This window comes from Dermacentor silvarum, chromosome 4 (genome assembly GCF_013339745.2).
Source record: "Dermacentor silvarum isolate Dsil-2018 chromosome 4, BIME_Dsil_1.4, whole genome shotgun sequence".
Taxonomy (NCBI): Eukaryota; Metazoa; Arthropoda; class Arachnida; order Ixodida; family Ixodidae; genus Dermacentor; species Dermacentor silvarum.
Window position 1 is genome coordinate 65,126,632 of NC_051157.2, and position 14,166 is coordinate 65,140,797.

Below are 14,166 nucleotides of genomic sequence, written 5' to 3' on the forward strand. Positions count from 1 at the left end.
CTCGCGGGCACGCGAGAGAGAGAGAGAGAAAGAGTGATCAAAAGAAGGAAATGACGCTCACCTTCTCTTTGTCTTTATCTCTCTCGCTCTCTCGCTTGTCCGCGAGGAGTTCGAGCGCATTGAGAGGCTCTGCGTCTTTTGATTTGACTTTACCGAGGCGCAGCTAGAACGCAGGCGAGAGCTTGCCCAGACAAGGAACGGGCGCGGAAAAAAAACTGCCCCAGGGACGCCACCAGGGGGCGAACCGGAGCGAACGTACCTCGCATGAGCTCCGTGAACAACCAATTTTGGTGGCGTGCAAACTACGTTTCGACCAAAATTCCTACGTTGTCAGGTCCCTGAAGCTACAGGCTCTCGCTGGACACCAGTTTCATCACCATCGGCCCACCGGGAGGGCCATTACGGCCCAAAACCCGTTCGGGCACACCGAACGACAGCCAGCCCTAACCAAGACTACGGCATCATCGCCTCGCCGCGCCGCAGCTGCACGATGCCGGACGACGCGGAGCCCCAAGGCCGCACCGAGGGCGGGTCAACCACCCCACCGACCCACCGGGTAAGCTCTTTTCAAGGCATGGACGTCGTTGAAGTAGAGGGAGAAACTATTGCACCTGAAGAAGTAACTAAAGAAGCGGGCTGGCTTACCAGCCACCGTAATAGGAGCCGTAGAGCTATAGAGCAGTTCAGCATAATGGCTGATGAAACAAGCAAAACAACTGGCACTGGCGAAGCGCGTTCTGGTGCGTGCCAGAGCGCAGCGCGTACCACCAAGAAACCGAAGCCGCCGCGACAGCCACAACTTCCAAAGGAAGATATAAAGATCATCGTACGGCCCCGCGACGGGCTAAATGTCTCAAAACTAAGTGATGCGCAAATTCGAGATGAAGTATTGCGAGCCGCAGCAGTACCGATTGCAGAGGCGGAAGATGACATATATCGCTCCTGCGTGGAAAAAAATGTCATAGTAATCAGCACTCCGCGAATGGCAAATGCTGAGAAATACAACCGCATCAGGGAACTCCAAATTGGAGACACGCACTACGAAGCCACAGCCTACGCCGCCCCACCGGCAGACACCTACAAAGGCGTAATCCACAACATTCCGGACTACGACACTGCGGAGGACATCACCAAAAGTCTCATCTACAAGAAGAACCCCACCATCCTGCAGGCCCGTCGCATGGGCAACACCAACTCAGCCATCATCATCTTTGAAGGCCCAAATGTACCCTTCTACGTCTACTACAGAGGCGCCGAGTACCGCTGCTACCTCCACAAGAAAAAAGTCGAAGTGTGCGGAGCCTGCGGCCGGATCGGTCATCGCGCGGACGTGTGCCCTACCCCCGACAAGAAACAGTGCAAAGACTGTGGTGCCCAAAACCCCGCGGACAATCACAGCTGCAACCCTAAGTGCGCGCTGTGCGGTAAAGATCACCCCACGGGAGACAAGAGCTGCCAGAGACGCTTTCAGACGCCTTTCCTCATCAAACAGCGCCAGTGGGAAAAACAGCGACAACAACAACAACAAACCTTGCACAACCACAGCGGCGGCGGCGGCAGAGACCCATCGTTGCCACGTCAAGCAGACAAGCAGACAACGGCAGCCCAACGCCCATCCCGATCAAAATCGAGGGACACTGCTGCCGATCGCAAGGCATCCAGATCAAGATCCCCATCGGGACATAGACCCCAGGCTAAACAAGAAAGCAAGACCTCAACCAATAACAACAAGGTGAGCTGGGCAAATGTAGTCTCCCAGTCCGAACCCACTAAGATAGAAAACCCCACGCTCCCCTCTTCTCACGACAGCGAGCTAACTAAAATCAAACAAATGCTCGAAATTCTACTAACAGAGAATAAGGCCCTCAAGGCCGAGGTAGCCCAACTGAAGGCGACACCGCCGAAAGAAGTTGTACCCGCAGAACCAGAAACTGTCCATATAGAGATAGATGCACCTCCGGCAGTTGCAGAACCTACCACACAATACGCGCAGCCAGATTCCGATACCGAGAGCCTACCCGCGAAGCGCAGAGCGGTAGAACAATCCCCTCCTTCCCAAGGGAAAACCGCCCACTCTGGCACCTCTAAGCGTAACATCAGGGAAGAGACGATCATAGAGGAAATCACCAGGGCCATTGATATCAAATTCGAGATAATGCATAAAACATTCCACACCATGATAACAAACCTTGCCGAAAGTTATAATGCCAGAATCGCGGTCCTCGAAAACGCCCAACAAAGGCCTAGCGTAGGGCCCATTAAAGTAACTAAGCCTTACAACCGCCCGACCAACGATGGCCTGGAATAGCGGTAAAAGCGCTATGTACGTCATATGGCAATGGAACTGCCGGGGATTCCGCCGCAAGCGAGGGAATCTCCAGCAGTTCCTACAAACTAAGGATTCCGAAGCTCCAGACATAATTGCCCTCCAAGAGACGGGGGGTCAGGCCAAATTATCAGGCTATGCGTCCTTCTGCTCCGATGTATCGGGCACAGGCAAAGCGCCAATCGCTACGCTAATCAAACGAAACATACCGGCACTCATACACGAGACCGGCATTGTGTCCGTAGAACACGTCTTAGTGGAAATTATTCCTACGGCAAAGCGAGGAACTGGCAGCCTGTTTGTGCTCAACGTATACAGCAAGCCTAAACAGCAACACAGATTCCTCAATCTATTCCGGAAAGCAGCACACATTGCAAACAAACAACCACTTGTCATACTAGGCGACTTCAATGCACACTCATCGGCATGGGGCTATCGCACCGATCACCGCAAAGGCCGTCAATTGTGGCTAGACGCGCAGCAGGAGCAACTCACGCTGCTCACAGATCCGACACAACCCACGCGCACAGGAAATAGCGTCTGCGTGGACACTACACCAGACCTAACGTTCACCAAAAACGTGTCAGGCGCCACATGGTTCAACACGCAAGAAAACTTGGGAAGTGACCACTTCATAGTGGCCACCAAAATCCGAACGGGACCCGCCAAACCTATCGGCAAACGAATCCACATCACGGACTGGGACAATTTTAGGCAACTACAAACAAACAAAAACGAACCTGCCGTTCCTGAGATTATAGACATTAAGGCATGGGTCGACAACTTACAACAAACCGTTAAGCAGGCGACCATAACCATACCAGAAGAAGCTAATATCCAGGCGGCAGATGCCAAGCTCCTCCACATGTGGGAAGCAAAAGCTAGCTTGGAAAGACGACTAAAACAACAGAAACTGAATAGATCCCTACGCAAACGCATATCGATCTTAAACAAACAAATTGAGGAATATGCTCACCAGCTAACCCGCCAAAACTGGCACAGTGCATGTGATGGAATGGAAGCGCAAATAGGCATGGCCAAAACATGGCGCATACTTAGATGTCTACTCGATCCCGAGAGCAGTAAAACTATGCAGGGGCATAATCTCAGCAAAATAATCCATAATTTCCCGGGATCAGACACAGACTTAATTAACGAACTCAAGAATCTATACATCGGAAACCATTCCAAAATGCCCTTACCCGCATACACGGGAGATCCAAACCCAATACTCGACGAACCAATCACGGAAGCTGAAGTCCGTGAGGCCATACACGGTCTACGAACGCACTCCGCTCCGGGTCCAGACGGCGTAACAAACAAAACTATACGGAACCTGGACGATGACTCCATAGAAGCACTAACTAAGTATCTGAATAAGTGTTGGGAGACTGGCCACATCCCTCAACAGTGGAAGGAAGCTAAAATTGTCATGATACCAAAGCCGGGCAAGAGGTTGCAGCTACAGAACCTAAGACCCATCTCGCTCACCTCCTGCCTAGGGAAACTTCTGGAACACATCATCCTTACTCGCCTAAACAAACACATGGAAGCGCACGACCTGTACCCTCACACGATGATTGGATTCAGACCCAAGCTTTCCACGCAGGACATTATGCTTCAGATTAAGCACCAAATAATAGACGGTGATCAGAGCTCAGAACTTGATACCCGGGCCATTCTTGGCCTTGATCTAACCAAAGCCTTCGACAATGTACATCACGAAGCCATCCTAACCCAGATAAACAAACTAGGAGTTGGCTCCAGAGCATACAATTATATAAAAGACTTTCTTACAGACAGGACAGCCACAATCACCGTCGGTGGGGTAACCTCGGAGAGCATTTCGCTCGGGAATCGAGGGACACCCCAGGGCTCGGTCCTGTCTCCCTACCTCTTCAACATGGCCATGCTAGAATTACCAAGCAAGCTAGCTAAAATCCCTAAACTACAGCATAGCTTATATGCAGACGACGTGACACTCTGGGTAACCGGAGGGAGTGACGGAGAAATCCAAGAAACTTTGCAAAGCGCGATCGAAGTCGTCACAGAATACGTAACACCTAAAGGACTCTCCTGCTCCCCGCAAAAGTCCGAGTTACTTCTGTATAGACCCACTTGCAGAGGCAGGAAAACTGTCACCACACCCCCTCAAATCATGCTCAAAGCTAACGACCAGGACATCCCAATAGTTCCGAGCATCAGGATCCTTGGACTCAGAATACAGGCCAATGGACACAACAACGAAGTGATAAAGGCACTAGACTCGCACGTACATCAAACAACAAGACTCATTTCGCGCATCGCCAACAGACACCACGGCATGAAAGAAACTAATTTACTCAGATTGGTACAGGCTTTTGTCATAAGCAGAATAGTGTACGCTAGCCCATTCCTGCAACTAAGAATGATGAACGCTCCAAAATTAACCTCATGATCAGGAGAGCATACAAGCAGGCTCTACACCTACCAATTACGACCGCAAACGAAAAGTTTGAGGCTCTAGGAGTACACAATACTCTTGACGAGCTCATGGAAGCCCAAAGAATTGCCCAACTGGAGAGACTCTCGCGTTCTCCGACGGGGCGACACATTCTCCAATCACTGGGGATTACATACAACACCCAATTCGGACCAAAGCGGGACATTCCCACAGAGTTAAGAAAACACATACACGTCCCACCATTACCTAAGAACACTCACCCTCTGCATAACCGAGAGCGCAGGCAGGAAAGAGCCAAATCCTTACAAAAACGCTTTGCAAACTCTCAGGACGTGGCCTATGTAGACGCTGCCGAGTATCGTGACCGAGACGTTATGACAGCGGCTGTACTAGATCAGCAAAATCAAATCATCGCTGCAAGCTCAGTTATTACAACCTCGCCGGAGGTCGGGGAGGAAGTCGCAATCGCCTTGGCGTGCGCTTCCTCCGCAGCCAAATTCATAGTCAGCGACTCAAAGACAGCTATACGAAATTTCGCGAAAGGGCGCATTTCGCCTGAAGCCCTCAAAATTCTGGCTAGGGTACCCGAGACCCGGCGCAGATGGACGCAACTCGTTTGGGCACCGGCGCACTCCGGTCTTCCGGGAAACGAAGCTGCTCACAGTGCGGCGCGAGAACTGGCAATCCGCGGCCGCACGACAACCTCTTGCGAGGAGCAGTTCGAATCCCTCCGCCGTTCAGGCAGGGACCGGATGGTATCCTACAAGGAAATTCTACAATTCTACTGCCAGGGCAGGAGGCATTACCCTGCCGCTCACAAAAATTTAGATAAAAAGCAATCAGTTACCTGGCGCCTTTTACAGACGCACACTTTCCCAAACCCAGTGACGTACAGTCACCTCTATCCTGGGCTATATACAGCAGATTGCAAATTATGCGCTGGTAGAGCCGATCTTCATCACATCATGTGGGCATGTCCCCTGATAAGGTACAAAAAACCCACTAGCTTATTGCCTCCCCTTCCCATCACTACCCTAGAGCAGTGGGAGACTGCACTGCTCAGCTCAGACCTGGATCTCCAACTCCGGGTCGTCCAGATGGCCGAAGACGCCGCCAAAGCACAAGGCCTGGCCGCCGCCTGAGGAAGAAGAGGAAGGACCCTCCCACTCCCCTCCTCCCTAAACTCCATCTCGGACAAAATAAAGTTTATACTACTACTACTCCTTCCACTGGCGTGAAGATAGAAGACCAGTGAAGCTGTACTATGATGGAAATTATGCATTTCCAATTATGACTATTAAGATGTGATGGTGCGTGGTTATTCGAACTATGAAAGAATGAGAAATAGAAATAAATATATGAGAAATTAATGTCGGCAGTGAAAGCGCGCGTCCCTCGCGCGCTTTCACTCGCACATACAGCATACGGCCAATGAGAGTTATTTTTCTACACGCGGACACGATCATCGGTGACTGAGCCCTTAACAGCTTCGCTGTAAAAATGTTCCACCAAAGCGACTATAATGATTTCGCATTCCCACCCGTAAGCAGTCTTAAGTGTCTCTGTCGAATTTTGATTCTCCAGAAGAAAAGTGGAAAAATACTTATCAAGAAAGGGGTCAGGAATAGAGAGACAATATCTACAATGCTATTAACTGCATGCTGAGAAGTTTTCAAGCTTTTCGACTGGGAAGTCTTAGGAGTGAGAATCAATGTCGAATATTTCAACAACCTTCGATTTGCAGATGACATTTTCCTCTTCAGCAACACTGGGGATGAATTGCAACAAATAATTGAGAACCTTAACAGAGAAAGTGTAAGAGTATGGTTGAAGATTAATATGCAGAAGACAAAGGTAATGTAGAATAGCCTGTCAAGCGAACCAGAATTCATGCTCGGCAGTCTCTCCCCAGCGTAAGGTAGCAAACCGGATCTTCCCCTCTGGTTAACCTCCCTGTTCTTCCCCTTTCTTCCGTCTCCCTTTCTACATATTGTCGGGTGTGTGAAGATATTGATTATATGAATATATACGGGAAAATAAGACAACTCTATTTAAACACAATTCTAGTCCGGGTCATCTTAGTTTGTGGAGGTTTTGTTTGTGGAGGCGTAATTTAATACCTGGCACCGCCACGCTTGTTTTTGCTTCAAGCCCGAACAGCAGATCATTACGACGCTGCCATGATCGACGGTTTTCACTGAAGTTGTGCGAACATAATGTCAGTGCGCAGTGTTTGCCCACGTCTTACCAGCTACGGAATAATACCCATCTACTACGTCGCATAAGCGCTCTGCTAGTGAATACAGCCCCAATTATAGTAAAGCTAACATGCGTGCCTAAACGCACTTTCGCCTTACTTGTCGTCAACCCGTACCGTTCCTTCAATTCTTGGTCGCTGAGATGAATGTTTGGTCCACAATAACCCTTCGCCAAATGCACAGGACGAGTTGGTTTGAGCTAATTTTTCCATAGCGGCTCTTAAAAAAAATAATGATTCACCATTCCGGCCCTGCGAGAGTGGATGTCTGGCGAAGCTGTTGTCAAATCACCATTACAACTGCTGAAGGGGGTATGCAATGCTTTATTGATGGTTCGCATTCTCGTTTTGAGCTTGTGCTTTATTGAAACGTATGCTGGTCTGTGTGTTGTATGGGTGATTTCAATGAATGTATGCACTGTTCGCTTCACGTTGCTGAGTGCTATGTAGCCTTTGCCTTACGGGGGTATGAGCCATTGCTTACGGGGGTATGAGCCATTGCTGATGATGACAGATGCTTGTTTTCAGCTTTTTCTTTATTGAAACGTACGCTGTTCTGTACGTTGTATGCGCGATTCCAATGAATGTATGCATGGTTCGCTTCGCTTTGCTGAGTGCTTGTAGCCTCTGCATTACGAGGGGGATGAGCCATTACATTTTTGCTTGCTTCAAGGGGTATGGCCTATTGCTGCTGATGATAATTTTTGCTCACGGACAGGACACAAAAAAATGGCCACCACCGCGAGGCAAACAGCTTCGCTGTAAAACTACCGTTCTCCCACCTTATCGAGATGTTAATGCCTCTCCTTTTGCTCGTGTGGCGCTGCGATCAGTTGTGTTTTTCTGGCCACACAAGCGCGCTTCACTCTTCATATCTACTCGGCGTCACCTCAGACAGACAGATCCTTGGTTTGCGGAGGGGAAGGTTGGGCGAGGTGCAGCGCAGTAACTGTCTCTCAGAAGAGGACACCTCAATCGCGCTGCACTGGGGAGTGGGGACAGAAATGTGGGAGCGAGCTGAGGCAGCAGCAGCAGCGGTATAGCATCGTGGACGCAGAAAGCAGATGGGGTTAGAGGCCATTGGTGAGGCTGGCGTCGTCAGCATAGGTCAGCAGAGCACGGAGAAGCACCCTGTGATTCGACTTGCATGCAGCCCGAGGGCTGCAGGCTATTGTTCCACCACCGAGCAAGGGAGGTTTTGCGATAGACCTTCGCGAGCGCCGCTCTTGATGGAAGAGGAAGCTGGGCATTCGCAGAGCAGTTGTCCCAGTGTTTGAAGTGTGCACTGTTAGCCAGGGCGGCATAGGTTGAGGAGGCGTAAGGAGATTGGGAGGCACAAAGCAGGCGTATAGGATAGGTTCGATTGGCGCAGGACTCTGAGGGGCAATTGAAAGCGTCAGAAGTCAACGTTTGCGTGAACACGACGGTGACGCGTCGTACGTCATATCGCATTTCTATGACGTCGCATCAATGTGAACCTATAGAGGTAAAGAGCTATAGGAAGGTGAAGCAGGTTCATGCGCCAGAAGATGGTAGATCGAGAAGGGTAGATCGATCCCCACAGTGCATGTAAATGCAGGCTAGTCGCATTATCAGAGGGAGAGCGAGAACGAGATGTCCTCACGCGTGTGTTTTTTCCACGCACCGGCGAAGCCGCAATCGCCGGAAGCAGATTCCGGGTGCCGTCGCGCGGGGTATGACGTGCCACACGTAAATGGTGTCGCGTTGTATTATTCTGACGCGCTGAGCAATGCGATACGCTACTGTTGCCTTCGTGTCAATGAAGCTAGAAAGTGCTAGACATCCTGCAACGGGCTTGAAGCAGGCTGATGAAGATAAAAATGCTTATGAACCGAACCTAAATTGGTTTGACTGCAATATAGTGCACCCTGAACGCCTTGTTGCCAGACGACCTCAGCGCTTTTTTTTTCTCCTTACTCGGTGTTTTGACTCGATCGTGAACGTGCATCTCAGCCACTGGACTCTTCCATCTTTTTCAGGTACTTGTGCAGCGTCTTGGCGTGCACCGATCCTTCGGATACGTCGTCCGGAAGCAAGGGCGAATGGGCGAAGCGGCGCCACAGCTTCTGCGCCAGCTCGACGCGGGAGTTGCGCGGGGGAAAGCATCCGCCGCTGCCCACCGTGGACGCGCGGTCGGACATGACTGGAGAAAGTTGCTGTGGTCGATGCCGGTACCCGAACGTCTCGTGTAACTTGAAGGCTTCCTCGTTCCGCAGCAGGGCGTCGACGAACTCCGAGTTGTCGAGGGGCTTCCGAAGTCCACCGTACTCACGTGGCAGCATTTCGCGGGGCAGGTACTCGTGCAAGCTGGCGTAGTTCCTTCCGTGCAGGTGAAGCTGGCGATGCACGGAAGAGATCACGAAAAAAAAAAGTTCAAGAAAAAAATACATTATTTAGGGAAAAGGAAAGCAGTTGGCGTTCTGATATGCGGAAGCGCGCGGAAGCAGCTGTGCATAAATCAACATCTTCTAGCGGCGCCTGCTTGGGCCTCGATCGCTCTCGAAGCTCCTATGCCGATTGATTGCTGTCAGACTGCCATACGCTCGTCCAGTGACATTCTAACATACCTCTGCATGGGAAGCAGGGGCGATTTCAAACTTCGATAAAATGGACTTGCCTCTGTTGCCACGCGTGTTTGAAGATAGCAACGCAGGTTCGCTGCTAGATTTTTGTCTTGCGGAGCTCGGACAGTGGCCCCTGTGCACTTGATGATTTGTACGGGGCATGGCAACACTGTTATCATGATTTCTGTTGTGATCTTTCTCCACAATAGCGATTGATTGATTGATTGTTTGATTGATTGATTGATTGATTGATTGATTGATTGATTGATTGATTGAATGCCAAATAGCTCTATCATGGCTTATGTTATAACCTACTTCCTCAACAGCGTGTGAATTGATCGATCGAATGAGTGAGTCCACAAAGGTAGAACTGTATGCGTTGATTTCTCAACGTGCGGATGTCGTCCATGCACGCAGCCTCGACTGATTGACTGAAAAAAAAAGAGCATATCGATGCTCATTGTTCTTTTTGTACGAGGTGCATCGATACAATGAAACAAGATAAAGAAGCAGCAGCGATTCCTAAATGGGTAGCGGTGCAGGAACCGGTGCAGAAACCGGTGCCATTTAAAAGCGAAAAAAAAAGAAGAGGGCTATCAGCAGGGTTTGATCAGTTCCGAGACAGTGTAATTGTTCAGATTAGTTAAAGCCGCTTGCCTCAGCTCGTTCCCAGCTGCGATCTGGCAGCGTCCCTTTCCGAAGCAGAAGAATGTAGGCAACAATTCACTGCGATATCAGAGCGAATGATTTGTCAAAGCAGGGGCTTTACTCTGTAAGGATTCCCATCTTATGATTATATTCATTCCACATCATTCGTCGCCTTCCCCGGCTGATCCCAGTGACAACAGCGACGCGGCGATTTGCGAGCCGACGACGATGGTCAAAGAGACTAAAAAAAATTAAAAAGTACCTTAGCACCCAGAAGTCTGGCGCGAGATGACAGACTTCCACATGTATCCTAACAACGGCTGCACAGTGATTCTTACTTACTCGCTGGAAGAACTTATTCTTCACAAATGGCTTCAGGAATCTCAGCAGAATTGTGAAGAACAAAGGCTGGTTGACGATGTGGATCGCTTTAAGACGTATGGGGTAACATTCCTGCAGTACAAAAAGCAAAAAAAGCAAACGCTTTGAGTATCATCATTCCACATAAACACACTCTAATGTTGTTGTCATGTTGTTGTCGACCTCCGACTGGCATTCATGGTGAACCGGTTAGAAATGTTGTGCAATACACCCATATAACAAATTCGTTGCTACCTTGATAAGTATGCGCAAATGTTGGGAATTGCCCGCGCCACTATCAGCGTTATCAGTGTCTGTAACGCTGCAGCATATTTTGCGCTTGTCGTACTTACTCACGCAAATTTTGAGAGCTACATCACGGGACACCCTGAAACAGAAAGAAAAAGAAGTACGCAACGCCGCTGTGCCTAATTGAGACGTAGTATAAAAGAATCATGGAGAGCAGAAGTTGTAACACGTGTGCAGAATTGTTGAGCGCATATCACCTCCCACTTCGCATAATGCTTAACTAAGAAGCAAAAAAAGAAATTGTGTTCGACGCGTCGACCTTGCATCACTCCTTTCAAGATAATAAAGCAGCACGAACTAATTCACCTTTTTCTAACTAAGCGTAAAGAGTGGCTGCGTAGGACGGCGTAGATCGTATCGGGATACTAGAGGAACTTCTTGCTTGGCACAGGTGCGCCCACAGTATTAAGGGCATATAGGTGCTATTCGTAAAGTTATCGTTTCGGGAAACTGGCAGTAATGACACTGCAATTTTTTTTTTCAGTGGGTCGTTTCCTCGTTTATTTTCACAGCCTTAGGAGTGGTATTTAGTACTGCGATAAGCTTACTGGTTGCTGTTGCAGCTTCATTCCAACACAGAGCGCCACGTATCCTGTTTGACATGTTGAGCGCTTGTATATTGGACCACAGTGAAACCGGAGTTGCCACTCTGGAATCTGGACACTATCAAATTCCACAATGCTGGCGTTTTGAGCCAGTCGGAAAGGCCGTAGCAGCCTCACGAGCAAATTAGACCTGACGAGATGGCGAATTCAACAATAAGGCAAAATTAGACAATGTCCAAAATAGCCCTATGGCACAGAGTACGATGCCTGCTGTTTACCCGTCGTGTCTGCTTCTCATATGGAACTCTTTTGTTGAGTTTGAACTTGGGTGAGTCAGTGATTCATATCAAACTTGCAAAAGAGGGCTATGGACAGGACACAAGGGGAACTTGTTGTTGGGCTAGTTGGTACGTGATTCTAGGAACAAAAGCAGCGCCAGAAACGCTGTGTTTCTGGCGCAGTCCTTTCGGGAATTTTTTTTTCGTTTATTTTTATTTTTTCAATCTTTCCTGTCCCGTTTCTCGCGCTATTTTTGTTCCTAGCACAGGACACAAGCAAAGGCACAAGTGCCGTGTTTGGTGTACTTGTCCCTTCGCTTGTGTCCTACAGTCCGTAACGTGTTTTTGTGAGTTCCTTTGTTGGCGACACGTATACCTGGACGCAGTAGACAATCTTGAAGGCGTGCTCGGGCGACATGGAGCCGACGTGTCTGAGCGAGCCGCCTTCGAGGTCGACCAGCGCCACGATGCCGTTCACCTGCGTCGCCGGCTCCTCGAGCGCGTGCTCCCAGGCGAGCGTGCACGGCTTGTACATGGCTTCCAGGGAACAGGCGTCGGGGCTCCACTTCCCTGCAAGAGTGACAGCATCCTCTTTTTTTTTTTCTTTCCTGCGTGTCTGTTCTTCTCGCCTCCGCATCTAGCAAGGCTCGCATGTATAAGCACACATATTATTCCTTGGGAAAAAAGAACTGTCAGCCCTTCCACTGGGGTGGAGATGGAAGACCAGCGAAGCTGTACTAGGGTGGGAATTATGTATTTCCAATTATGACTATTAAGGTGTGATGGTGTAATTGGTTATTTGAACTATTAAATAATGAGAAATATATATGATCCGGTGGTTTTCATTTATTTAGTGACCACAGGGACCATGACCTTATGGTCGCTACGGTACACGGCCAAAAGGTGTACGGCAAAGGTTGGCACATTCTTCATAAACACGTCACAAAAGCCGCGCGCGTTCGGTGCGAACGCGGGCAAGACGCCGCCGGCGTTAACAACAGTTCTGCGCGTTCCTAGTGCTGCTACATGTCCAAATTTACACAGCTCCTCAGAATTTTGAGAATGACAGCCCATAAACAAATGTCATGAAACAAAACCCCGGCAGCGCATGCCTTTTATGTTAAATCTTCTCTGACTGAAACATTAAAAGTGCAAAACAAAACGACCGGTTGCAAGATACGCATTTGGTGCCGCAGTTAAACGTCGCCTCCCCTCCCTCCCTCCCTCCCGTCCCGCCACGGCCTTTCGCGCGACGGAGGAAGTCGCGTTTGCTCTCCGTAGTGCGTTCGCTCCCCGTGAAAGGGCGCGTCCCTCGCGCACTTTCACGGGGAGTGAGCGCACGGCACGGCGAATATATATATATATATATATATATATATATATATATATATATATATATATATATAATAATGCTGAGACTGACGAGCGAGGATATTTAAATGAGAAAGTCGAAGCCATGGTTGCATTGAAGACAACATTAATTGCATATCAAAATTTTTCGAGTTTATCATACTATGTTCTTTTCGGCTGTGTTCTAATTTGCCAAGCAGCAGTGTTTTCAAGAAGTCTCCTCCGGCCTACCTTACCCATTCGCAGGAAGAACACTTTGCGTCCCTCTGGGTCGGTGTCCTCGAGAAAACCGAGGCACTGTAGGTCGAGCACTTCCTTGGCGCTTGAAGGGTACAGATTCTGGTACAGGTCAGGATTCTCGAAGCGCATTCTGTAGTAGTTGCAAAGCAACTGAAACGCAGCGGGTGTGTTGAATTTCCGGGCCCTCAGAAAGCGGAGTAGGAACAGTGGATCTGTTCTCGACTTCAGTACCGTCGCTTCGCCTGCAGTAGGACACGAAGAAATCTGAGACGCAGAATTAAACGCGAGAAGATAGGACGGTAAAAAATGAAGACAAGGAAGCGGAAGTAATTTTTTTTAACCGCATCCCAATTACGATACGGGCTGACATGTAGCTTGTCCTAATACAAGGCGGTAACTTTAATGAAAATTCTCTGTCCTGTAACCGCCGTATTTAAGAATGAAAGGCAGTCATACATCCCGTATGGCCTCCTTTCTATAAAACTTCGTATACGAAAATGTCAGATCATTGAAGGTGGTGCTAATGACGGATATGTCTTTTTTTTTAATTTTTACTTCGACAACGCTTCAAACAAATTTGTGAGCCACTCCATAGCCTTGCACTAGTCGTTCACACTGAACACAGGTGTTGCTCATAAAAGAAACAAAGAATTTCCTGGATACATGGCCTCACAATTCAAACGTTTTTCTTTTTTTTTTAATTGTTTCCATGATGCAATAGGAGAGGTTGGCGCCTTTAGGTGGCACGGGCTACTCGTCGCTTGGCAAACAACATGAAGCCGTAAAATGTGACGAAATAAGCATGCACACCGGTTGCACAACGAA

General features: G+C 49.0%; 3 protein-coding genes across 5 annotated transcripts in view; 1 reads left to right on the forward strand and 2 right to left on the reverse strand.

Moving 5' to 3' along the window:
- LOC119448658 (uncharacterized) overlaps positions 1–14,166 on the reverse strand; it is an 89,978-nt gene that overhangs the window by 32,935 nt on the left and 42,877 nt on the right. The window contains exons 2-5 of the mRNA XM_049666450.1: positions 13,338–13,583; positions 12,128–12,321; positions 10,602–10,712; positions 8,999–9,383 (exon numbers count right to left, since the gene is read on the reverse strand). Coding sequence (XP_049522407.1) covers positions 8,999–9,383; positions 10,602–10,712; positions 12,128–12,321; positions 13,338–13,583 — 936 coding nt within the window. The remainder of the gene's footprint in view (positions 1–8,998; positions 9,384–10,601; positions 10,713–12,127; positions 12,322–13,337; positions 13,584–14,166) is intronic.
- LOC119450164 (alpha-tocopherol transfer protein-like) overlaps positions 1–14,166 on the reverse strand; it is a 58,131-nt gene that overhangs the window by 17,928 nt on the left and 26,037 nt on the right. The gene's annotated exons all lie outside the window — the stretch shown is intronic.
- On the forward strand, positions 336–2,552 carry LOC125944712 (uncharacterized). Its single transcript, XM_049665675.1, has one exon. It carries the CDS (start codon positions 491–493, stop codon positions 2,306–2,308), a length of 1,818 nt encoding a protein of 605 aa, XP_049521632.1. The 5' UTR covers positions 336–490; the 3' UTR covers positions 2,309–2,552.

Bases quoted from the DNA above. Each gene is read 5' to 3' on its own strand.
- LOC125944712 (XM_049665675.1), top strand. From the start codon at position 491: ATGCCGGACGACGCGGAGCCCCAAGGCCGCACCGAGGGCGGGTCAACC.